This window comes from Erinaceus europaeus, chromosome 7 (assembly GCF_950295315.1).
Source record: "Erinaceus europaeus chromosome 7, mEriEur2.1, whole genome shotgun sequence".
In the NCBI taxonomy this organism is placed as follows: Eukaryota; Metazoa; Chordata; class Mammalia; order Eulipotyphla; family Erinaceidae; genus Erinaceus; species Erinaceus europaeus.
Genome location: NC_080168.1, coordinates 78082700 through 78109419, shown reverse-complemented (window position 1 = coordinate 78109419; position 26720 = coordinate 78082700). Strand labels below are relative to the sequence as shown.

The 26720-nt window shown below is 41.7% G+C and overlaps 1 protein-coding gene across 4 annotated transcripts in view; it reads left to right on the top strand.

The window, feature by feature from the left end:
* Positions 1–14057, top strand: part of RUBCNL (rubicon like autophagy enhancer) — a 64546-nt gene extending 50489 nt beyond the window's left edge. For 2 of the 4 annotated variants that reach the window (XM_060194830.1, XM_060194828.1), the window contains exons 11-14: positions 5128–5189; positions 10289–10442; positions 11702–11792; positions 13330–14053. In XM_060194830.1, the coding sequence (XP_060050813.1) occupies positions 5128–5189; positions 10289–10442; positions 11702–11792; positions 13330–13442 (420 nt within the window). In that variant the 3' untranslated portion in view covers positions 13443–14053. Of the gene's footprint in view, positions 1–5127; positions 5190–10288; positions 10443–11701; positions 11793–13329 lie in introns of all 4 variants that reach the window. The other 2 variants (XM_060194831.1, XM_060194832.1) reach the window with 2 other exon arrangements.
* The last annotated feature ends 12663 nt before the right edge of the window (positions 14058–26720 follow it).

Sequence of the window (26720 nt, the reverse complement as noted above, 5' to 3'; positions counted from 1 at the left end):
CTCTTGTCTTCATTCATTGTATTATCAGTTTTATTTGCTCTTGATCTACTCATTTTTTTAATTATTTATTTATTTATTTAAGAAAGGAGACATTAACAAAACCATAGAATAAGAGGGGTGCAGTTCTTCTGCACAATTCCCATAACCCAATCTCCATATCCCATCCCCTCCCTTGATAGCCTTCCCATTCTCTATCTCTCTGGGAGTATGGATCCAGGGTCATTGTGGGTTGCAGAGGGTGGAAGGTCTGGCTTCTGTAATTGCTTCCCCACTGAACATGGGCACTGACTGGTCGATCCATACTCCCAGTCTGTCTCTCTCGTTCCCTAGTAGGGTGGGGCTCTGGGGAAGCAGAGCTCCAGAACACATTGATGGGGTCATCTGTCCAGGGAAGTCTGGTCAGCATCTTGCTGGCATCCGGAACCTGGTGGCTGAAAAGAGAGTTAACATACAAAGCCAAACAAATTGTTGAATAATCATGGACCTAAAGACTGGAATAGTGCAGATGAAGTGTTGGGGAGTATTCCCTGCATGATCTTGTGTACTTCTGCTTTCAGGTATATATTTTTCCCCCTAGTTTATGGGCACGGGTGGACCTATGCTCTATCCCCATTTTTTAATGTATTTTTTATTTATTTATTTTTAAAATATTTATTTTATTTATTTATTCCCTTTTGTTGCCCTTGTTGTTTTATTGTTGTAGTTATTATTGTTGTTATCGTTGTTGGATAGGACAGAGAGAAATGGAGAGAGGAGGGGAAGACAGAGAGGAGGAGAGAAAGACACCTGCAGACCTGCTTCACCACCTGTGAAGCAACTCCCCTGCAGGTGGGAAGCCGGGGTTGTGTTTTTTATTTTTATGTTATGTTGTTCTTCAGTTGCTTTGTTTTATGTACAAGCCACACTATACTAAATACCTTTATGACAAATGCAATCACCACCCTCAGAAATTACAGTAGTAACTAAAGCAATGACTGAAGCAGTTTAACCAATACCAGTTAGTCCCACAATGTCTCCAGTTCAAGAAAAAATAGCAACCAAATATAAATGAAAAAGAAAGAGAAAAGAAAAAAGGGATAGCAGGAATAGACAATTATGCAAATCTACTGTCCACTGTAGATTCTAGGGGTAGCAAGAGGGGAAGGGGAAGTAGAGCAGAGACACACATAAAAAGTGTCTGCTCTGAGTCAGACTTCTTCCCTGAAATAGTTCACAAATAAGTATCAGTGAATTCAGAAGGCAGAGGGAGGAGAAAGGAGAAAGGAAGACAGGGGAAAAGAGAGAGAAAAGAAAAAAGAAAAGAAGGAAACAGAAAAAAAAAGCAGTGAAAGGAGAGTTATATATATATTTTTAATTGGCTTGGAGGTGGGAGAAGGGCGATAGTGTATAGAGGAGGTATGAAAAGTGAGACAAGTTTCTCTCACAGTGGGTGATAATTCTTGTTGCCTAGCAATGGAAAATATACTAAGAGTTAATTTTGGTCAACCGGGCGGGGGAGGGATATGCGTGTATATATAATAGTATTTGTAAAATAGAACAGAGTAAAAAGCCCAAGCAGTGGGTCTGCAGCTTGGACAGCTCCCAGTTAGCCTATGTCCATTGAGTCTAGACAACTGATTGAGAAAGAAAACACAATACAAAACAAACGAGAAAAAAGAAAAAAAAAACTTTCAAGCAGTCTTTCCCAGGCAGGGTGAGGCTTTCTTGATTAGCTAATTGTCACTTGAATGTGTCTAAGTCCCTTACTCAGAGGAAAAACAAAAATAGCCTAGAAATTTGGAAGCAGAGTTTAATGGCATCCCGATGGGCCAGGAATCTTGGTAAAGAAAGGAGCTCAACAGGGAGCCTGCTAGCAGCAGCTCCCTACCCCTGGGGTCTGGTTATGGGGAGAGGGGGGCTGAGAGAAATAATCAAGAAATTTCCTTTCTTTTTGCTCTAATTTTTAACCCAAATTGAATTATAGTAACCTCCTTGGTCCACGTTTAGGACGTCTCCTTGCTTGTCCCGCTGAAGGCCAGGATTTCAAGGCTTTCTAGCAGTTGTTGTCAGAGCCCACGGGTGCTTCTACATTCCAGTCGCCATCTTGGCTTCACCTCCAGGATCCCAGTTTGAGCCCCCGGCTCCCCACCTCCAGGGGAGTCGCTTCACAAGAGGTGAAGCAGGTCTATATGTGTCTTTCTCTCTCCCTCTCTGTCTTCTCCTCCTCTCTCTATTTCTCTCTGTCCTATCTAACAATGATGACATCAATAGTAACAACAATAATAACTACAACAACAATAATAATAAAAAGATCTGGGCTCAAGAAAAAAAAAAGAGACTAAGCTTCAGTGACCCTCCTTTAATGATTCTTCCTAAGGCTCCATGTCTATTTACTTATGTATTGCTTTGCATTTATACCTTTGCCTAAAAGTTTTCTTATTTTTAAGATATGAATTGTATTTTCACAATTTGATGATTCATGATTGTTACTTTAAATTTTTTGAAATTTCTTTATTGGAGGATTAGTGATTTATAGTCAACAGTAAAATATAATAGTTTGTACATGTATAACATTTTCCAGTTTTTTTTGTTTTTTTTGAAACAGAGAAGTAATATTTTCTTTTTCTTTTTTTTTTTTTATTTAAGAAAGGAGACATTAACAAAACCATAGAATAAGAGGGGTACAGTTCCGCACAATTCCCATAACCCGATCTCCATATCCCATACCCTCCCCTGATAGCCCTCCCGTTCTCTATCTCTCTGGGAGTTGGATCCAGGGTCATTGTGGGTTGCAGAGGGTGGAAGGTCTGGCTTCTGTAATTGCTTCTCCGCTGAACATGGGCGTTCACTGGTCGATCCATACTCCCAGTCTGCCTCTCTCTTTCCCTAGTAGGGTGGGTCTCTGGGGAAGCAGAGCTCCAGAACATATTGGTGGGGTCGTCTGTCCAGGGAAGTTTGGTCAGCATCTTGCTGGCATCCGGAACCTGGTTGCTGAAAAGAGAGTTATCATACAAAACCAAACAAATTGTTGAACAATCATGAACATAAAGACTGGAATAGTGTAGATGAAGTGTTGGGGAGTATTCCCTGCATGCTCTTGTGTACTTCTGGTTTCAGGTATATATTTTCCCTAGTTTATGGTCACGTGTGAACGAACCTATGCTCTATCTCAGGGGACCTGGACTATATCTAGGTTTGGGGACTTTATTGGGGAGTGGAACACCTGGAATGGAATTAGAGAATACTATGAAAGGAAAGGTCTCACCCGAGTGATGAAGCTGAAGGGTTGTCATTCCACACCTGAAGTCTCTGGTCACAGTCTGAAGTGAAGTATGCTGGGGTGGCACTCATCGCGCCCAGTTTTCTACATAACAATTCAACCCCCACCCACTAGGTCTTCTTTCACCATCATGTTCCAGGACCTGAACCCTCCCCCCACCCAGAGTCTTTTACTTTGGTGCAATACACCAATATTTTAGTTTTTCAAAAGTTATTTCGAGGGACTGGAATGTGGTACACCCAGTTAAACACACATATTACTGGGTGCAAAGACCCAGGTTAGAGCCCCTGGTTCTCACCAGCAGGGTGAAAACTTTGTAAACAGTGAGGCAGTGTCTATTTTTCTCTCTCCCTCTTCCTTCCCTTCCCCTCTCAATTTCTCTCTTTCATTATCCAATAAATAAATATTAAAATTTTTTATTACCAACAGGGTTATCACTGTGGCTTGATGCATGCTTGATGAATCCACCACTTCTGATGGTCTTTTTTTTTCCCTCCTTTTTTTTTTTTTGATAGAAAAATTGAGAGGAAAGGGACAGATAGAGAGGGAGACAGAGACACTTACAGCACTGCTTCACCACTCCTGAAGCTTCCCCTCTGCAGGTGGGAACTGGGGGCTAGAAACTACGTCTCTGTGCATGGTAACATGTGTGCTCTAGTGGGTGTGTCACTAACCAGTTCCACTTGATTTGATATACATCTATATACACTTGATTTGATATACATCTATTTGATATACACTAATAACTGTTAAGTGAAGTAATATATTTATCTCCTCAAATAGTTGCCTTTTTTGTGTGTGAGCGAGCGAGCGAGTGTGTGTGTGTGTGTGTGTGTGTGTTTTGCAAGCTCTTAGCCAATGTCCAGCATTCAAGAGTGTTCTTAGCCATAGTCATAGGCTAGACTTTACATCTCCAGACTTATTCATCCTTATTATCAACACATCTCAACTTTGTGACATTTGACCAACTCCTGCCCACTCTTCTACTTCCCTGTTCCTGGAAGCCACCATTCAATCTTACTTCTGAGTATTTGGTATTTTAGAGTTCACATTTAAGATAAATTGTGATTTTTTTTTCTATTTGAGTCTAGCTTATTACATTGCCATAACATACTCCAAAGGTCATCCACATTATTAAAAATGGCAGGAACTCTTCTTTCTTGTTTTTGCCCATTGGGACTTTGTGGTTCTATCATTCTGAGTAATCAGTCTCTCTTTCTCTCTTGCTATCAGGATTATTTCTGGGACTCATTGCCTGCACTACAAAATCTATCTCAGTAGCCATCTTTTCCTCCTTTTTTTTTCTTTTCTTTCTTGATAAGACAGAGAGAAATTGAAAGGGTAAGGGGAGTCTTGCTTCACTGCTCATAACCCAGATGACTCCTTTTTCCCTTTAAATTTTAAATAGAGAGAAACCTGATATATACATATATATTTAGAGAGAGACACACACACAGAGAAGGAAAGAGAAACTGAGATAGGAGAGACTCCACAGCACCTGTCATGCAGGGTGCTTCCATGTGATTCCTGGGGCTTGCACCTAGGTCCTTGCTCATGGCAATGTGTGCTATCAGGTAAGCTATCTCTTGGGCCTAGATCTCTCTCTCTTACACACAGTGCTTTCTCTCTCTGTATGTTAAAAAAAAGGTTCCCACTTCTACATAAGGAAGAGATAGGTTCCACAAAACCTACATCCATCTTAGTTCCTCTGTACATTTCAACTCAGTCATAATCCCTTGCTATGTAGACCTTATTTCAATGGCTTATTTCATTGAGGTTTATTATGAATAGCATCTGATTTTGGGATAGAGGTTTCCAGTGTCTTTTGTTACATTTAACATTCCCCCCTCTTTGGTTTCTCACATTAGGAGACCCAGGAGCAGCTTTTCCACGTCAAGAAGCTGTTGAAGACATGCAGGTTTGCTGAAAGGTACACCTGTTGGCTGGGGCAGTTGGGTGTAAATTGGGAGAAATGGTGACCTCAGTATAGCTGGTACTCTGTGACTCTTGGTCTTGGCCAGCTTTCTAAATGCCTCGTAGCTCTTAGCCTAACAGTACCTCAGGCCTTTCCTTGGGAGAGCTGACCCTCTCTTTTAAGTGAATAAATCTTCTAACTAACAAGCAGAGTTTATTTCATTAAGAAGAACATGCCAGGGGACCTGGTGGTGGCACACCCAATAAAGTGCACATAGTATTTAGCACAAAGACCTGCTCAAGGATTCAGGTTTGAGCCCCTGATTCCCACCTGCAGGGGAAACACTTCACAAGCAGTGAAACCCTAATTCCTGAGCTCCTCTCAATTTCTCTCTCTCCTATCAAATAAAAGGAAGAAATGGCCATTGGATTTGTAAAGCAGATACCAAGCCCCAACAATAACCCTGGAGGCAAATAAATAAATAGACCAGAAAAAAGAGGAAACAACTCTATCCAATAACTTTTAAAATTATTATGACATGTATATCATATATATTTATAAATAAATAAATTTTATATGTATTTGCCTCCAGGGTTATTGCTGGGGCTCAGTGCTTGCACCATGAATCCACTGCACCGGGTGGCCATGGTGCTGCTGCTGCTATTTCTTTTTCTTTTAGCTTTCCCCCCTTTTGTTGCCCTTGTTTTTTTTTTTTTTTAAGTATTTAAAACTTTAAAAAAATATTTATTTATTTATTTATTTATTTTCCCTTTTGTTGCCGTTGTTGTTTTATTGTTGTTGTTATTGATGTCATCATTATTGGATAGGACAGAGAGAAGTGGAGAGAGGAGGGGAAGACAGGGAGGGGGAGAAGAATATAGACACCTGCAGAACTGCTTCCCACCTGTGAAGCACCTCCCCTGCCTGTGAAGGGACTCTCCTGCAGGTGGGGAACAGGGGACTCAAACTGAGATCCTTACGCAGGTCCTTGCACCACGTGGGCTTAACCCGCTGTGTTACCGCCCAGCTACCACCCTTACTGTTTTATTGTTGTTGTAGTTATTATTGTTGTTGTTATTGATGTCATCGTTGCTGGATAGGACAGAGAGAAATGGAGAGGGGAGAGGGAGACAGAGAGGGGGAGAGAAAGATAGACACCTGCAGACCTGCTTCACTGATTATGAAGCAACTCCCCTGCAGGTGGGGAGCCAGGGGCTAAACTGGGATTCTTATGCCGCTCCTTGCGCTTGGCACCATGTGCGCTTAACCCACTGTGCTACCGCCTGACTCTCTTTTGTTTCTTCTTCTCCTCCTCCTCTTCTTCTCCTCTACAAATACACTGCTCCTGTCAGACACTTCTTTCCCATTTTTAAAATTAATTAATTAATTAATTAATTGTTTTTTAGTTCTTTATTGGGGAATTAATGTTTTACATTTAATAGTAAATACAATAGTTTGTACATACATAACATTCCCCAGTTTCCCATATAACAATACAACCCCCACTAGGTCCTCTGTCATCCTTCTTGGACCTGTATTCTCCCCACCCACCCACCCCAGAGTCTTTTACTTTGGTGCTCTTTCCCATTTTTTATTGAATAGGACAGAGAGAAATTGAGAGAGGAAGGGAAGAGTCTTTACCCCTATGGGTGGAGACTGGGTCTTGTTGAGCCACCCCCAACCCCTGTTCTTTTTCTTGGTGGGACTGGAGTTGATCAAGCAAGCATATGAGAATTCACATTTCCATGCTCCAGCACTGTATATATCAAAACCATGTGCTGACCTCTTTCTTTTTCACATGAAATAGATGAATACATGAATCTTTTCATTAAAGCCTACTTTAAAAAACGTGATAAACTTTTAAAACTGGAATTTCTAGAAGCCATCACCACAAGGTGTAGGCCTGAGTTCATTTACACAGATATTTTTCTTTTGAGAAGTTATTAGAAAGAAACTACATTTTTTTGTCTTTAAGTCTTTAATTTACTTCATTTTTAAAAATTTCTTTATTGGGGAATTAATGTTTTACAAGACAGTAAATACAATAGTTTGTACATGCATAACATTCCGCAGTTTTCCATATAACAATACAACCCCCACTAGGTCTTCTGTCATCCTTTTTGGACCTGTATCCTGCCCCCACCCCAGAGTCTTTAACTTTGGTGCAATATGCCAACTCCAGTTCTGGTTCTACTTGTGTTTTCTCTTCTGATCTTGTTTTTCAACTTCTGCCTGAGAGTGAGATCATCCCATATTCATCCTTCTGTTTCTGACTTATTTCACTTGACATGATTTTTTCAAGCTCCATCCAAGATCAGCTGAAAACGGTGAAGTCACTGTTTTTAATAGCTGAGTTATATTCCATTGTGAATATATACCATAACTTGCTCAGCCACTCATCTGTTGTTGGACACCTGGGTTGCTTCCAGGTTTTTTGGGATTTTTATTTTATTTTTTAGAAATTGGTCTTTTTAAATTTTTTAAAAATAATTATTTATTTTCCCTTTTGTTGCCCTTGTTGTTGTAGTTATTGTTGTTGTTATTGATGTCCTCATTAGATAAGACAGAGAGAATTGGAGAGAGGAGGGGAAGACAGAGGAGGGAGAGAAAGATAGACACCTGCAGACCTTCTTCACCACCTGTGAAATGATTCCCCTGGGGGGGGCTTGAACCGAGATCCTTATGTCGGTCCTTGCGCTGCGCGCCACGTGTGCTTAATCCACTGGGCTACATCCCTTCTTCCACGTTTTGGCTATTACAAATTGTGCTGCAAAGAACCTATGTGTACACAGATCTTTTGGGATGGGTGTGTTGGGTTCCTTAGGATATATCCTCAGGAGAGGAATTGCAGGATCACAAGGTAGGTCCATTTCTAGCCTTCTGAGAGTTCTCCAGACTTTTCTCCATAGCGGTTGGACTAGTGTTTCAATGTTTTTTCTTTTGGGGATACAGTTGACATACAATAATATATAAGATATACAGCATAATGATTTGACTTATATATGGCATGGAATGAATACCACAGTAAGGTAGGATTAATAATCTCAAATCAGTATAAAAAGGAGAGAGATAAAGAAATTAATTTACGAGGATTTGAGGGAGGTTTGGGAAAGTTTTGAATATCCTCTGGACACCCCAGTTATATACCTGAGTCTTTTTATTATTTATTTCTTTATTTTTAAATATTTATTTCTGAAACATGTTTGTTATCTTTATTTATTAAATGGAGACTGCAAATTGAGAGGGAAAGAGATACTTGCAACACTGCTTCACTGCTTTCCCCCTGCACATGAGGACTGAGGGCTCAAACCCAGGTCCTTGCGCATTGTAACATATGCGCTCTACCAGATGTACCATTACCTGGACCCTTATTATTTATTTGTTTATTTTGATAGAACAGAGAAATTGAGAGGGGAGGAGGACATAGAGGGAAGAAGAGATACCTGTGACACTGCTTCATTGATTATGAATCTTCCTCCCTGAATGTGGGGGCTGGGGACTTGAACTCGGGTCCTTGCACTCAGGTCCTTGTGCATGGTGATATATGTACTCAAGCAGGTGCTCCACCTCCTGGTCCCATGCCTGAGTCTTGAGCTCAGAACTGGACTTGTGGATTCGGGAGCTGCTGTTGCACATTCACCTGCAGGCTAGGACAACTGTCAGAAAGAATGATGGGCTTGACATTCAGTTTTAATGTTTTAGTATAGTAATCATTATCTCAGAGCACGTTTCTCAGACATGACAGACTAAGTAGTTGGGGAGTTGAGTCAGTAGGCAGAGCACAGATTTGGATACTTGAGGACTGGGCTTCAGTCCCCAGAATTGAATATGCCATAACTGAATATCCTTCAGTGTCTCCATCTGATTCTTGTGAAAATAAGCAGAACTTGCTGGGGAGATAGCACAGTGAGGATAGCCGAACTTATGTGCAAAGGTCTTGGGTTCTATCCCCAGCATAGCCAATATCCAGAGCTGAGCAGTGCTCTCATCAAAATCATCATAGTAAAAATAAATTAAATCTTTTAAAATATATTTATTTATATATTTATTCCCTTTTGTTGCCCTTGTTGTTTTATTGTTGTAGTCATTATTGTTGCTGTTATTGATGGATAGGACAGAGAGAATTGGAGAGAGGAGGGGAAAACAGAGAGGGGGAAAGAAAGATAGACACCTGCAGACCTGCTTCACTGCTTCTGAAGCAACTCCTCTGCAGATAGGGAGCCGGGGGCTCGAACCGGGATCCTTAAGCCAGTCCTTGAGCTTGGCGCCACGTGCCCTTAACCTGCTGTACTACCGCCCGGCTCCCATAAATTAAAAGGTGACTTGAAAAAGCAACCTCACTATTCTTTGTCTCAGTGTGTGCCTGAGCAGGCTGAAAGAGACACATTTCTCTATGTTAGTTTTTAAGGATCTTTAGGTCCCTGGCTTCCAAACAGACTTGCATATATAAAATGGTGAATAAGCTTAACTTGCTTTTGGAGCTCCTTTTTTTTTTTTTTTTAATTTTACTATTTTGTAAGAATTGGGAGAGGGGGGGAGAGAGAGAGGAGAATGGACTATAGTGCTGAAGCTTTAGTCAGTGCAGTAGGGGTCAGGTTCAAACCTGGGTTGTGTACATGGCAAAGCAATGGACTCTTTTGCCAACCTGGAGCTGCTTTTCTAAAAATTAATATTAAAAATATAAGTGGGGGCAGGGTGGTAGCACAATGGGTTAAGCACACATTGTGTGAAGCTCTAGGATCAGTGTAAGGATCCCAATTCAAGCCCTCGCCTTTCCACCTGCAGGGGAGTCACTTCACAGATGATGAAGCTGGTCTGTAGGTGCCTATCTTTCTCTCCCCCTCTCTGTCTTCCCCTCCTCTCTCAATGACAGCAACAATGACAGCAGTAGCAACAACAATAATAACAACAACAACGATAAACAACAAGGGCAACAAAAGGGAGTAAATGGCCTCCAGGAGCTGTGGATTTGTACTGCAGGCACCAAGCCCCAGCGATAACGCTGGAGGCAATATATATACCAGAGAAAATAACTGCCTGTACTTATCCCCACCTTCTGCCCTGGCCTCTGTGTGGGTGGGATCTCACAGCCCTCTTTGTTTCCTCCTTGGCAGTGCACTAAAGGAGTTTGAGCAGGTGCCCAGACACTTGACGGATGAGCTTCACCTGTTCTCCCTGGATGACCTGGTCAGGGTCAAGAAAGGATTGTTGGCACCCTTACTCAAGGACACTCTGAAAACTTCCCTCACCCACGTGTCCAGCTGTGAGGTGAGACTGTACCCCTGAATTGTTCCTTGTGGGTCAGGGATAGTATTGGATGTTCTGCACTTACCTCACAAACCCTAAGGGAAGTATTGGCAACATTATTTACAAAGGTGAACAATGAGGTTCAGAGCTGCTAAGTAACAGACTAGCATCATCCCCCTGGTGGCAGGACTGGGGTGCCAGTCTCAGCCAAGCAACTTCTTAATTTTTTAAAAAATATTTATTTTCCCTTTTGTTGCCCTTGTTTTTTCATTGTTGTTGTAGTTATTGTTATTATTATTGTTGTTGATGTCGTCATTGTTAGATAGGAAAAAGAGAAGTGGAGAGAGGAGGGGAAGACAGAGAGGGGGAGAGAAAGATAGATACCTGCAGATCTGCTTCACCACCTATGAAGCGACTTCCCTACAGGTGGAGAGCCAGGGGCTCGAACCAGGATCCTTAAGCCAGTCCTTGCACTTTGCACCATGTGTGCTTAACCTGCTGCACTACCACCCAGCTCCTATCCAAGCAGCTTCTTAATCCAGGGCCCAGTCCTGCTGAGAACCTTTCCAGATTCTGTCTGTCTGTCCCAATATGTCAAACAGTTATATAGATTCAGGATCCAGTAGAAGGGAAACTCTGTTTTCATAAGTCAAAGAATTGTAGTGTGGCTCTCAGAAGCAAAATTAAATAATTTGGAAAATCAGAGACTGAGTACTGGTGCTCCAGTAGAGTGCCTACATTACCATGTAGAAGGACCTGGGTTCATGCCTCCTGCCCTCACCTGCAGGAAGGAAACTTGACAAGCCATGAAGCAATGCTTCAGGTGATTCTCTCTCTCTCTCTCTCCCTTTCTATCTACTTCCTTTTCAACTTCTCTCTGTCTCTATCTAAAGAAAGAAAGGAAAAAGAAGGAAAATAAAAATGGCCACCATGAGTGGTGGCTTCGTCATGTGGTCACTAAGCTCCAGCAATAACTCTGTTGGAAAAAAAACATGAAGGAGGAGGAGGAGGAGGAGACACGTTTAGAATCAGGATCTTTTTTCTGGTACCTTGAACAACCTTGAAGTATAATTTCTCCTTGAAAGTGAATACAGATTTGTTCTGGTTACTCATTGCAGCAGGATTTAATGTCCTGCTCCCTCGAGAGACTGACTTATCATAATCATTTAAAAATGTCTTATGGATACTTAACAAATTTCTGTGAAACAGTAACTCAGCTTCTCCATCAAAATAAATGTAACACCAATGAGGATATTAACTTGTCATTCTCTTTCTGACAGCTGTGTCAAGGAAAGGGCTTCATTTGTGAATTTTGTCAGAGTGCTGCTGTCATTTTCCCATTTCAGACTGCAACCTGTAGAAGATGTTCAGGTATTTTAATGACTTATCAATGTAAACTTAATGACTCAAACACACACTAACTTCATTTTGATAACTTAAACCAAAAAAAAAAAAAGTAACTTAAGCTCACCAGCAACTTAACTTAAACACAGTATTATTTCTTTAAAAATAGAGTGATGTTGGGGAGTGCTTATCTGCTGGATTAGAGAAAATAAAATTGTAGACACTCATGGAGGAGCATTTGGAGCAGACTGGGACAAAGTGTGACATTTCCTGGTACAGACTTGACAGAGAGGAGGTGCGCCCTATTTGCCAGTGCCACAGTTCTCCTCTAATACTAGGGCAAGCTCCAATTTTGCCACTGGATCAGGATCTGTCCAGGGCTACAGTGCTGTGTCTGATTCTTCTGCACTGCAGTGGTGGCAGAGGCCAGTAGTTATGGCAGAGACAAGACTTAAAGCATTTGCTGTCTGACTCTACACAGAAAAGATTTGCAGACCCCTGTTCTACTCTGTAGTGACCAAGGAAATCCTGTGCCCTCTGGACTTTTTCATGGGAGTGAGCTGGGTAGTGAATTCTGCCCTCACTGTTGACTTCCTCTAACCCACTAGGCAGTGTTGCAGAGAAACTGGGGCAAGGATTTGCAGGCACGCAGTACCCTGGGGTGTGTTCTTCCATCTCAGAAGGCAATGAGATTGCTCAGAGAGACACACTGAATTGGTGTGGTTGCAGCCAGGGCTCAGTGCTTCTCATGGAGAACTCTAGAGTGGGGTTGCCCTTCACTGTTGTCCTAAATTGAGACTAGGAGGCCAGCTTATCCTTGAGGTACCCCATTGCTCAGTGACTGGATGTGTGCCAACAAAGAGTCATGATGTTGAGCAAGAAGGTTCTCTCCAGTTAGAATCACTTCAGGAGAAAGGGACATAGCTTCCTAAGCCATTGGCCTTCATTATATTTGACAGCTGAGGAGAAAAGTACCGAACAGATCTGGGAGTGCTAGTGTCTAGTCTATTAGGCTCTCTGAGCTTCATGCTTCTGACTTACTGGGACTCTTTTTTTTTCTTTTTTTCTTTTGGTGAGTTAGAAGGGTCTGGAGAGATAGCACCGTGGTTCTGCAGAAAGATTTTCACACCTAAGGCTCCATGGTCCCAGGTTCAATCCCTAGTACCACCATAAGCCAGAGCTGAGCAGTAAATAAATAAACAACTATACTGTAAATCATTACCCCTCCCCCATAAAGAAAGAAATGCAAGGTATAGAGAAAAGTAAATACATAAATAAAATGAAAGAAAAAGATAGAGACAGAAAGAGAACACTATTCATCTCTAGCATATGGTGGTACAAGCGATTGAACCTGAGGCCTGGGACCTCACACATACACATTGGATATGGTACCACTGCACCATCCTATTGGGACTTTTAATCCTTCAGAAATCCAACCTGTCTGATTTCTCTTTGGTTAACTCTGGTTTCTAGATTCAGATCCTCTTTCCCTAGGCTGGGGGTGAGTGTGTGTATGTTAGGGAAACAAGGGCCTAGTGGTGATGCCTGTCTTCTTTCCTTGCAGCTTGCAGGGCTTGCTTTCACAAAGAGTGTTTCCAGTCCTCCCAGTGCCCCCGGTGTGCAAGGCTTATGGCTCGGAGAAGAGTTGTGGAAGGTCTGCCCTCTGCAGCAACATGATGCCCTGAGTGTTGTGAAAAAGACTGTTCAACACACCTTACCATGACACCAATTGAGGTCTATTGTCAATCACATTGTCTTAGACATTGGATATGGCGCATTATGGAAAATGATGGCCCATTTTCTCTGTTTAAAAAGAATGCACTTTCTACTAAGCTTGGGTTGTCATGGATGGGTTTGTTGTCAAATATTCAGTATTTTTGCTGCTACTGTTTTGTAAAGTTTTTTTATACTCCTTATTGTATTTGTATAACTGTGTGGAGCTTATGTTTGAGCCTGTTTCATGAGTGGTAACTGACAAGATAAATTACTCAGTTCCTCTTCCTGTAAAGTTTGTGTTGTGAAATAGATTTGTATTTCAGTGGTAAAAAAATGCATCCAAAAATCTGTCTTCTCAGGGTCTTTTCCTCTGATTCACTATACATTTTGTAGTTGTATCCTTTACTCATCCCAAGGTATTTTTGCAAACTTTACTCATCCCAAGGTTCATATAGAGAGTACATATTATTTCTGCAGTTAACATTGTTTTCAAGAAGAGTTTGAGTGACTAAGGTATAGTTTGAAGTAGTTGCCACATACTTCCAGGTGTCACAAGCCAAACCTGTGCTTGTCATCCCCCCCCCCTTTTTTGTTTCCAGGGTTATCACTGGGGCTTGCTTGGTGCCTGCACTACGAATCCACTGCTCCTGGAGGCCATTTTTGTTGCCCTTGTTATTGCCGTCATGGTTATTAAATAGGATAAAGAGAAACAGAGAGAGGAGGGGAAGACAGAGAGGAGGAGAGAAAGACAGACACCTATAGACCTGCTTCACTGCTTGTGAAGTGACCCCCCCACACACAGGTGGGGAGCCAATAGTGCTTTGCGCCATGTGCACTTAACCACCGTGCTACCGCCCGGCCCTCTTCTCGTCCCTCTTTATTTAACGCACTACATAAAGAGATGGTGTTTGACATTGGGTCCTATTGCAAGATAAAGTGTTTTCTAGTCAGCTCTCACTCTCTTAAACTTTTTTACTTAGAGTTTTCCTTGGAACCAGGATAGAGAACTTGACATCACTTTATTGGGTAGGTGGGTGTGGGGGTTAATGGTTTACACTGTAGTTGTTGACACATGGGTGCAGTTTCTCATCTTCCCATAATAGGTGTCAGCAGAACACTCTCAATCCAACTTAGAGTCTTTTCCACCATCATGCACCAAGATCCTAAAGCCCTCCCTACCTCCCACCCCAAGTTCCCTCCTGTTCTCCTCCCCCCAAATCCACGACTATGAGGAACACCATGTATAGTGCTAGGGGAAGCACTATGAACAGTGGAGAGGTGCTTTAGTGCCTCTTCTCTCCCTCTCTTCTTCTTTCAATCTGAAGTTTAAAAAGTATGCTAGGAGCAGTGCAAGACACAAGCCCCAGTATAAAAATATAAAAAAAAATTTAAAAAGAGAAAGATGGTGTGTGGGGGGATTTAAACTTTATCTCTGCCTATTAGGAGTTTTGTCTCTGATTAGAAAAAAACTGAATAGGTGGTATTTTCAACCAAGTAAACAATGGGAAAATACTGTTAGTGAACAATCTAATTCTGGTTAAAAGATGTCATTTAGTAAGATGAGGTGATTCACTAAATGTTTATGGATTTCTTTTTTCTTTTTTAACTTAAAAAAAATTCTTGATTGCATAGAGACAGCCCGAAATGGAGAGGGGAGGGGGAAGATAGGTAGAGAGACAGACACCTACAACCCTGCTTGACCACTTGGCAAAGCTTTCTCCCTGCAGGTGGGGACTGGGGGCTCAAACCTGGGTCCTTAAGGTTGTAACATGTATGCTCAAGGTGTGTCACCACCCAGCTCCTGTTTATGGATTTTTTTCCTCCTAATAGTTCTTATTCTTTTTTTTTCCCTTTTTAAAAAATTTTTATTTATAAAATGGAAACACTGACAAGACCATAGGATAAGAGGGGTACAATTCCACACAATTCCCACCACCAGAACTTTGTATCCCATCCACTCTACTGATAGATTTCCTATTCTTTAACCCTCTGGGAGTATGGACCCAGGGTCATTATGGGGTGTAGAAGGTGGCTTCTGTAACTGCTTCCCCAATGTTTTCCTTCTCTTTTTATTTTTTTATTTTATTTAAGAAAGGATTAATTAACAAAACCATAAGGTAGGAGGGGTATAACTCCACACAATTCCCACCACCCAATCTCCATAACCCACCCCCTCCCCTGATAGCTTTCCCATTCTCTATCCCTCTGGGAGCATGGACCCAGGGTCATTGAGGGTTGCAGAAGGCAGAAGGTCTGGCTTCTGTAATTGCTTCCTCGTTGAATATGGGCGTTGACTGGTCAATCCTTACTCCCAGTCTGCCTCTCTCTTTCCCTAGTAGGGTGTGTCTCTGGGGAAGCTGAGCTCCAGGACACATTGGTGGGATCTTCAATCCAGGGAAGCCTGGCCAGCATCCTGGTGGCATCTGGAACCTGGTGATTGAAAAGAGAGTTAACATACGAGGCCAAACAAATTGTTGAGCAATCATGGGCCCAAAGCTTGGAATAGTGGAGAGGAAGTGTTAGGGAGGTACTCACTGCAAACTCTAGTGTACTTCTGCTTTCAGGTATATATTTTGCAGTAGTTTATGGATACGTGTGAACATAAGCTCTCTCTCACAGAAACTGGTGTATATCTAGGTTTTGGGACTTTGTTAGAAAGTGAACCACCTGAGATGAAATTAGAGTGTACTATAAAAGGAAAGGTCTCACCCGAGCAATGAAGCTGAAGGGTTGTCATTCCACACGTGAAGTCTCTAGACACAGTCTGAAGTGAAGCATGTTGAGGAATAGTTCTTATTCTTAATGTATTTTCTTAAAACACATTAGCTAGTTCTTATTTTCTTATAACTACTGTACATGTTCTCCAACAGAGAAAGAGGCTCCAGGGCTGGGCCAGTTCATAACTCATTTTCAGCTTGAACAGTGGTTGTCATCCTCTGGGATTCACATGCCCTAGAGAAACCAGCTGTGAATGAAATTCTCAAATAGCACAACAGATAACCCAGGGGTTCAGGTTGCCCCCTGGCCCAGTCCAGTCCTGTATACATGTGTGTCTTTCTTTTTATTCTGTGGGTATTGCTAATCACATGCAAGAAATGATGATCTCTTGTCTTTTGCGCTAATTTTTTTTCCTCCCTTATGCCTCTTATCTGGAGCTATACTCACATATATCATTTAGCCCAGATCTCTTTTATGTAGACCTTTAGGCATGTAAAGTAAGAAAAATAAGATCTGATTTTAAAACATTTTATTCTTACCTGCAGCTTCTGTTCCCCACTAAGAATCAAGGTTTATAGTGGTATATTGCTATTCCTTATAATAGCTCTATGAGGTTTATGCTACTGTCTCCATTTTATAGGTAAGAAAATGAGGCATTGAGAAGAAAAATCATTTACCACAGGTTCCCACTAGGTTCCCACAGGAGGTGCATGGTAGATTTGGGCTTAGCAGTTAACTATGTCTGCTGCTTCCAAAGTCTGTGTTACTAGCCCCTATTTCTTCTATAGCTTTTATTTTTATTTTTTTTTATAATAGGAGCAATAACCTCTTTAACCTGTAAGAGCTCGTCCAACCCAGGTCAACTGCACAGTGAGAGGTTCTTTCTTCCATCACCCCTTGTGTTGACTGGGAGAGGTTGTTGTAACTTATACATGCATGAAAGGCTCTGTCTTCAGGGTTCTTGTTTCTGTAGGAACTGGTGAGTGCATGTAAAACATCTTTGATGTTAAGGAGGAGTTCACAGCAGCTGCCAGGAAGTGATGCTTCTGATTTTTTCATTTTGAGGAAGAATAGCACTTCTGAAAACCCCTCTAGGGGTTAAATGAGATGTGGTGGTTCCTTGCCACTGTGGTCTAGAACCCCTTTCCCAGCAACAACAGAAAATGAGCCTCCATCCTACATACAACAGCCTGTAGGGAAAGAATTAGTTGCAACATATGTTGATATATTGCTCTTTAAAGAGCTTTTATTTTCTTTCTGGGACCTTGTGCACATGTAACTTTTCACTGCTTCTGTCCAACTTTCACTGTTGTTGCTGCTGCTGCTGCTTCTCCCTTGGCTTTTTTTTTTTTTTTTTCTGCTTCCAGGGTTATCACTAGGACTTGGTGCCTACACTATGAATTCACTACTCCTGGGGGCCACTTTTTCCCTTTTTTTGTTGGCCTTGTTGTTGTTGTTATTGTTATTATCACTGTTGTTGTTGGATAGGACAGAGAGAAATGGAGAGAGGAGGGGAAGACAGAGAGGAGGAGAGAAAGATAGACACCTGCAGACCTGCTTCACCACTTGTGAAGCAACTCTTCTGCAGGTGAGGAGCGGGTACTCGAACCGGGATCCTTATGCGGGTCCTTGCACTTTGTGGCAAGTGCACTTAACCTGCTGTGATACTGCCTGGCTCTTTTTTTTTTTTTTCTTGTTTGTTTGTAATAGGAGCAAAAACCTCTTTAAACTCCAACCTGGATCTGCTGCACAGTAAGACCTTCCTGCTCCTGCTTTCATTCAGATAGGTTTCTTCTAGTGTTTGCCCTTCTTCTGTAGCCAGTCAACAGGTCAGGTTGAAAACTGTCAGGAGCTGCTTGTTGCTGGCTTTGAAAGTGACTGGGATCCATGTGGATTCAGTCGGCTAGGAAGGATCGTCAGTTTCCCCAATGAATGGGTACTCACAGGATGCACCATGAGAAGGTCAATCCAATGCAGCCCAAATTCAGATAGATAAAGAGAGGGAGAGACTGCATGGTAGTGGAGCTTCTCTAGGTGCCAGGGCTTGAACCTGGTTTGTGTGCATGAGAAGGCACATACCCTACCTGGTGAGCGATCTCTTCATCCTGAGATTATTATTATTATTATTATTAATTAATTAATGCATTTATTACCTTTTGTTGCTTTTGTTTTATTGTCATAGTTATTACGATTGTTGTTATTGATGTTGTCATTGTTGGATAGGACAGACAGAAATGGAGAGAGGAAAGGAAGATAGAGAAGGGGAAAGAAAGATAGACACTTGCAGACCTGCTTCACCACTTGTGAAGGGACTCCCCTGCAGGTGGGGAGCTGGGGGCTCGAACTGGGATCTTTACTCCAGTCCTTGCACTTTGTGCCACCTGCGCTTAACCCGCTGTGCTACCGCCCGACTCCCTGAGATTATTATTTTTTTAAAGCTCTTTGGTCCCATTTCCTCAGATAGAGAAAGAAAGAGGGAAAGACACCCCAACACCAAAGCTTTCTCCAGTGCAGTGAGGCTGAAGCTTGAATCTGCGCCATATATGTGGCAAGACAGGTCCACGGTTGGCATGACTTCTCTGTTCAGTTTCTTCTCTTAGAGTTCCAGAAGGAGGTAAAGACTTGCTGTTTTTCGTCAGGCCATCTCCCATTATGAGGTGCCAAGTTGCAGTGCTGTGATCCCAGGGATTAATTTTTTGCCTTTATGTTCCTCACTGGAAACTTCTAGTAACGTGTCCTTTACATTTGTGGTTCTCAGTTACAGCTAAGAAGTTGTAAAGGCTTGTGGCTCAACAAAGAGGGATGAGCCATCCCATGGTTATCTTACTGTGTTAAATTTGAGAATGATTGGGTTACTTCTCAAATCTGCCTCCTATGTGACTATGCTTCTTAAAATCTCTGAGTCTCTTGTAAAATACGAGTTGGTGTTTCTAGCTGTGACCACAGAATGTGAGCTCAGACATACAGGAATGCAGAGGTTACATAGGCTCCTGTGCTGAATATGGGCCCCAAATCAAATCAGTGGGGTTTACAGTTAGTAATATTTATCTCTTTGCCCCATATTTGGGAGCTACTCTCTCCCTTGACCCAGCTTTCTAGTCCTTTTTCCAACTATGACACCATCTCCCCAGACAATAACTTCAGTCCACCTGCATATTAGATGTCAGGCTCAGGCAAAAACTAGTAAAGTCATGGGATCCTTGGAATATACCTAAAATAGACCCACTAGTTTTTTCCAAATTGAGACCCCAAACCTCATCTGCTATATTCTTGCCTTTAGGTTTCTTATTATTAAACAATTGTTCTTCTTTATATCATAATGCTTTTTAGCCACCAAGTTGCAGATGCTACCATGACACTAACCTGACTTCCCTGGGCAGACAACCTCACCGTGTCCTGGAACTCCACCTCTCCAGAACCCTACCCCACTAGGGAAAGATTGAAACAGGCTGGGAGTATGGATCGACCTGATAACACCCATGTTCAGTGGAAAAGCAATTACAGAAGCTAGACCTTCCGTTCTGCACCCTACAATGATCCTGGGTCCATACTCCCAGAGGGATAAAGAATAGAGAAGCTATCAAGGGAAGAGAATGAATACAGAGTTCAGGAAGTGGGAACTGTGTGGATGAAGGTTGGGTGGGGGAGGTAAGTGGGTAGGCAGTAGTGCACCAGGTTAAGCGCATGTAGTACAAAGTGCAATGACTGGCACAAAGATCCCAGTTCCAGCCCCTAGCTCCCCAACTGCAGGGAGTCGCATTGCAAGTGGTGAAGCAGGTCTGGAGGTGTCTATCTTTTTCTCTCTCCATCTCTATCTTCCCCTCCTCTGTCAATTTATCTCTGTCCATTGAATAAAATGGAAAAAAAATGGCCACAGGATTCACAGTGCAGGCACCAAGCCCCAGCAATAACCCTGGAGGCAAAAAAACAAAAGCAAACAAACGAAACAAACAAACAAACACCCAGTGGAGGGTCTGGTACAAAGAAGAACCCAGTAAATAGTAATAACTAGGTCTATGCAAATTAAAAACTGAGTTATACCTCCTGTTTTCTGTATCTCTTTGGGTACATCATTCTCATAGTCTCAGTTTACAGTTTGCAAATGAGGATTAGAATAATACCTACTATTGTGGGATAGGTCTTGTTTCCTCAAAAGATACATTTGTAGACCTAATTGCTGAGAAAAGTACAAAATTTGTATAAACTCTAAGGTTAATTTCTTGGATTCTTAATTGTTAGCAATGAGAGCTGCTGTAAAATGTGTGAGAAAGTGGATGCACTTGTTTTCTCAGTTTTAAACTGAGGTTTTCTAATTGTATGTTTAGTCTGCCTACCAAGACATTACTCATAAAAACAGTATTTTAGTTCCTAGTGAAATGAAAAAGGGAACTGTGATGCTTCTTTTCAAATCAGTTGGGGACAAGGACCGGCATAAGGATCCCAGTTCTAACCCCGGCTCCCCACCTGCAGGGGAGTCGCTTCACAGGCGGTAAAGCAGGTCTGCAGGTGTCTATCTTTCTCTCCTTCTCTCTGTCTTCCCCTCCTCTCTCCGTTTCTCTCTGTCCTATCCAACAATGATGACAACAACAATAATAACTACAACAATAAAACAAGGGCAACAAAAGGGAATAAATAAATAAATATTTTTTAAAAATCAAATCAGTTGGGGGAATTGTTTGTTTAAACATTTAAACCCTTAAGTGTTTTAAAGATCCTGCTTATAAGGATGTTAACAAATAAGATAACAACATTTTATTTATTCCCTTTTGCAGAGGACTCTAAGGAGGGTTGTGACTGAGGCTTCCGGCTTGTAGTAACCTGCTGATGCTAAACTAGGTGAGACCTGGTGGTGGGGCCTGAAGTCCCAAACCCCTCCCTGAGAGTCTACACTGTTCCTTCAGCAAGAAGAGGAAGCTTGGGTGTGGGGAAGGTAGATGGATGCATAAGATTACCAGCTCTGGTGTCCAAAGTGATTGGCCTAAAGACCAGCCTGCTCTCCCCAGACCTCTTCTGTCTCTACCTCAGGGAGAAGTAGAAAAGCTTATAACTGTTTGTTTGAGAAGTGTCTCCTTTTACCACATCCCTATTCCAATTGCAGGGTTCTCACCCTGACCTTAGACCAATTTCATCATTAAATTCAAATTAACAAAGCCATTCAGTTTGTTGAACAAGTTGTTTCCAAGTATGTAACAATGCCTTTAGAGAAGGGTTTCACTTTCAATGATGATATCCAGACCAGAACTCTTTAGCCTGAGTTCTGAACATTATGAATTCCATGAATGCCAAACAAGAGCTTATTGACTTACCACTTGATGTGGAAGGCTCTGGGGAACTGCTTCCTTGTAAATATCCAACAGAAAGTGACATGTTAGTAGCTGGTGGACTGTCTTTATCACATCAAGTGAACAGCAGTTACTATTAACCATGGGCCTATAAGAAAACCAAGAAGGTTTGTGTCCAACTTACAGCATCTCCACTGATACTGGTTTTCTATTTCATGGGCACTGTTTGTTTTTTTTTATCTTTATTTTGCAAAATTACATGTCAACAGGGGTTTAAATCCACACTATTCCCACCACCAGAGTTCTGAATCTTCAGTCTCCCCACTGCAATCCATCACAATTCCCCTAAGATTGTAGACATGGGCCAATCATCATCTCTATGACTATCTTTTCACATTTATATATAATTGCACCCCCTTTTTTTCTGATTCAATCCTCTCTTCCCCTCCAAGCCACTCATTACAACATTACTACCTCCATATATCCCTCATGTCCCTCACCTTTTCCTTCTCTCTGGGTGCTGATGGAGCTGTAGTTTAGAGCCCTCTTATCTTCATCTTATCATATCTCCCCTGCTGGGAGTATGGATCAAAGTTGTTTTTGGGGTGCAGAAGGTAGGAGTTCTGTATTCTGTAACTGCTTTTCCACTGAACATGGGTGTTGGCAGGTGGAGCCATACCCCCAGCCTGTTTCTGTCTTTCCCCAGTGGACCAGAGTTTTGGAGGTGTGAGGGTCCAGAAAACATTGGTGAGGTTGTCTGCCCAGAGACTTCAGGATGAAGTCATGGTAACATCTGTAACTTTGTGTCTGGAAGGTAGCATGACCTAAATTGAGACAAAATGGTTAATGAACAGGATCCAAAAAGTAGGATTAGAGCAAATGAGATTAGGGATTTTTAGGGTAAAAGAAAGATAAGCAATCCATTTTAGGAATGTTGCTGGGGGCACACGACTATGGTAGTTTTGCTTGATAGCTAGCCTGAAGTTGGATAAGGATATTGGCTGAGAGAATGATGTCAGAGTAGAGAAAGGAGCTAGACAGTTGGATTAGGGTAGAGAGTAGCTCCCGTTCTTGAAAAAAAATTTTCTGTGGCTAAAACAAACTATTTACCTCTTTCCACCTATATTTATATTTATTTATATATTTATATTTAGCACCAAAGCCTGTGTAACCTCTAAGTCCCTATTGGTCTGAGCTTGCAGCTCATGGTCACAGATGGGGAACATTTCAGGCTGCACTTATTTTAGCACCAGTCATTCTTGAGTGGCAGAGCAGGATACCCCAACCTCCCTTTGGAGACTGGGGCTCATGGGCACTATTAAAAACGGCATATCTCAAACGAGCGTCTGTGTGAGTCAGTGACTGGGGGCAGATGCTGAAGTGTAAGTAGAGATTGCATCCAGTCTGGCTAGCATTAAAACATGCCCCCAGAGGGTGAGAAATGTTAGGGGAAGATGACTAGAGGGATCTGAACTCCAATTCCATGAGGACTCAGAAAGAGAAGAGGAAAAAAGGAAAGACATTTGGAAGTAATAACAAGTGTAGGCGTGACTTAGAAATGAAAAGAAGGCAAAAATGGATATATATATATATATATATATATATTAGTCAACTCATATCTGTGACCTTGGGAGAACTACTGCAGTGGTTTCCAGTGGAGAGAATGGGGATACAGAACTCTGATGGTAGGAATGGTGTGGAATTTACCTCTGTTATGTCATAATTTTTGTACATCAATATTAAATAAATAAAAAGAATTAGATTTGCACCTCCACCCCCCCCCACACACACACCCTAAACAAAAAAATCCTGCTTAGCCGTCTGTGTATCTTGTTTTATAAAAAGATCCCTGGTCACCATTTAAAGGAGAACTACCCAGTAACATAGCACCTGCATTGTACTTAAGGTAAAATGTGGTGGGTGGGGTGAGTAAAACAGGGCTGGCAAAATAGCTCACTTTATTAAGTGTGCTGTTTTGCCATGTGTACAGTTCAGGTTCAAGCCAGGGCCCCATCACTTTGAAGCTTCACTGCTATGGTCTTACTCTTCTCCCTCTTCTTTTTCTCCTTCTCTTCCTTCTCCTCTTCCTCCTCCTTCACCATCGTCGTCTCTCTCTTTTGTGTGCTTTCTCTCCCACACACACACTCTCCCAGGGCTTTGCAACTGCAGCCTTCACCATGAACTCAGAGGTGCATCTGTGATCTCATTGGCTCCTTTATGAAGCTGCTTCTAGTTACATATCTACTGAATGATCTGAAGTATAGCTTCTTGGTGAGCTGGGCATCTGTGAGGTGAAAGTCTACAGATTTAACTCATTCTTATTCATTCATGGCTATGGTTTTGCTGTCTTCAGAGTATAGCTGTCTTCAGAGCTGGGCTCTCCTCTGATGCAAAGTCACATTAAAAAGCAAAAGAAATGGGGGCGGGGCGGTAGTGCAGAGGGTTAAGGGTACGTGGCACCAAGCGTAAAGACCAGTGGAAGGACCCAGCCTGTAGGAGGGTCGCTTCACAGGAGGTGAAGCAGGTCTGCAGGTGTCTTTCTCTCCCCCTGTTTTCCCCTCCTCTCTCGATTTCTCTCTGTCCTATCCAACAACAACAACAGCAATGGCAGCAATAACAATAACAACAAGGCAACAAAATGGGGAAAATGGCCTCCAGGAGCAGTGGATTAATAGTGTAAATCAGTGTCTTAGTGAGACTCCTTCCTGTTTATTTCTAACTCAGCACCAGTTATTTGTCCATCAAGCATGGGATACAGAGCTCTGGTGGTGGAAACTGTGTGAAATTATACCCCTCTTATCCTATGGTTTTGTCAGTGTTTCCTTTTTATAAATAAAATTAAAAAACATTAAAAAATGTTGTCTGCTTACTGCCTTGAAATGGTTAGTCAATTCATACTCTGGTTGTGCATGAGAATTTCTATTCCCAAATACCTTTCTTTTTTACATTTTTTTTTACAGTTTCAGTGAGCTATAATTGATATGTAGTAATCCATATGCATTTACCATTATTCTTTTAAACTTTTGCTTGAAAAGTGGAAAATGATAACTCATCTTTTTGAAAAACGAGACTGAGCACTTAGCACAAGTGCAGAGGACATTGCTTGTATGTTGCTTATTCCATTGTCCTTTATTCTCTTGATTATTCATCATTTTTCAAAGTATTTATGCTGGTTCCTTAATTAGAAATCCGTGTTTGGATCTATTGTTCATGCCAAAGTTAAAATTAGAATATCAATGTGGACTACCCAACTACTTGGCAGACATCTGTGCCAAGACCCACACAAGTCGCTGAGGCAATAAAACCACAAGATGAGCAAGGTCTTAAGAGAGTAAATATTCCAGCTGGGGTGAAAAGCTGCTCTTGGTCACCAGGGTTCAACCAGAGAAAAAGAACCAGTAGGGGGCCTCTCTCTCTCTCTCTCTCTCTCTCAGCTGGTTACAAGGCATTGACTTACTTGAGTGTGAAGGTGGCTAGACAAATCTAAAATCTGTCAAGGTGGGCTTTCAGGTAGGTCTGGAACTCTTGAGCAGGAGACGAAGTTGCAATCTATAGAAGGAAATTCTTCCCAAGAAAACGCTAATTTTTCTCTTCACTACCTGGACCAGAGCCATGCAAGTTATCAAAGACAGTCTCTTTTACTTAAAATCAACTAATTATAAATGTTTATATCTCTACAGGAACACCTAGGTAGGGGGTAATACTGGCTCATCATGTTACACACAATCTTGATAATCCCAGACACCAATCATTCATCTTCTAAGAAGAAAAATGCAGGTGTCTTTGCTGAGCAGGAATATAGGGAGGACAGTAGAGAAAGGGCCTGTTGGTGTGAAGATAGGAGTCATACAGTTTTTAGGGCTCATGTCAGGAGACAGCAGTTGAACCCAGAGATCAGTGCAAATTCCAACAGTCTTTAGTGATGTTTTCTGAATCATTCACATTTCAGCCAGGCAGTGTGGAAATTAGTTTGCTTTTCAGGCCAAGTCATTGGAAAAGGGTTATACTTTCCAAAAGTATAAGATATGTTTTCCCAATACTCCTCCCTTTCCTTTTTCAGACTTTTCTCATTCTTTTCCTTTCACTTTACTTACATCCTTCTTCCCACCCACTCCTTTCTTTTAAAGAGTTTAAAAGAATTGCATTGACAATCATTGATCTTCCAACCACAGTACTACTTTAAAAAGGCAGAAGAAAGCAAATTAGTGCAGTACTTTGAAGACAAGCACTATAGTCTTCATCAATAATGCTCTTTAATCTATTTCTGAAAGCCTTTTTTTAAAAAAAAAAAAGATGATAATAATGACAACAAATTTGTCATATAGTTGGTTACAAGATTGTAAGATTATAGTGTATAATCCATACCACACCACCCCCACCAAAGTTCTGTATCCCCAGCCTAACACTTCCTAAAGATAACCACTATAGTTCTCACAAGCCTTAGAAACAGTTTGCTTGCTTCTGTTTTATTTTAATTTTTTTTGCAAGTTCATGTGTGTCATGAACATGATCTAGTTTTCTAGATCCCACATGAGTGAAAGCATCCAGTAGTTAAATATAAGACTTTTTATTTGTGAGTTTACATTGGTTCACAAAATTGTTTTTGTAAAGTTTGTTAGTTATCATTATTTTGCCTCCAGGGTTATTGCTGGGAACTCGGTGCCTACACTATGAATCCACTGCTCCTGTGACCATTTTTTCAATTTTTTTGGGATAGGCTAGAGAGAAATTGACAGGATAGGGGGAGGTAGAGAGGGAGAGAGAATGATAGACACCTGAAGACCTCCTTTACTGCTTGTGAAGCAACCCCTTCCCCCCCCCCCCCCCCGCACAGATGGAAAGCAGGGGTTTGAACCTAGATCCTTGTATAGGTCTTTGTGCTTTATACTATGTGTGCTCAACCTAGTGTGCCACTGCCTGTTCCCCTATATTATTATTTTTTTTATACCAAAGCTACTGCTTAGTTCTGGCTTATGGTGGTGCTGGGGATTAAATCTGGGACCATTGTAACTGTAAGCATGAAAAACTTTTTGCATACCTATTATGCTCTCTCCTCAGCCCTAGTTTACAAAATTCTAAGACTTTGGGGGTATTGTTTTAGACTTGCACATGTGTGTAAACTGACTGTACTCACTAAAAAATTTCATGTGCCTACCCTAGGCTTCCCTTTGATAAGCAACACAATTTCTATAGAGCCCCAAAGACAGCTCTGTATCACAATTATTTAATGTGTACAATT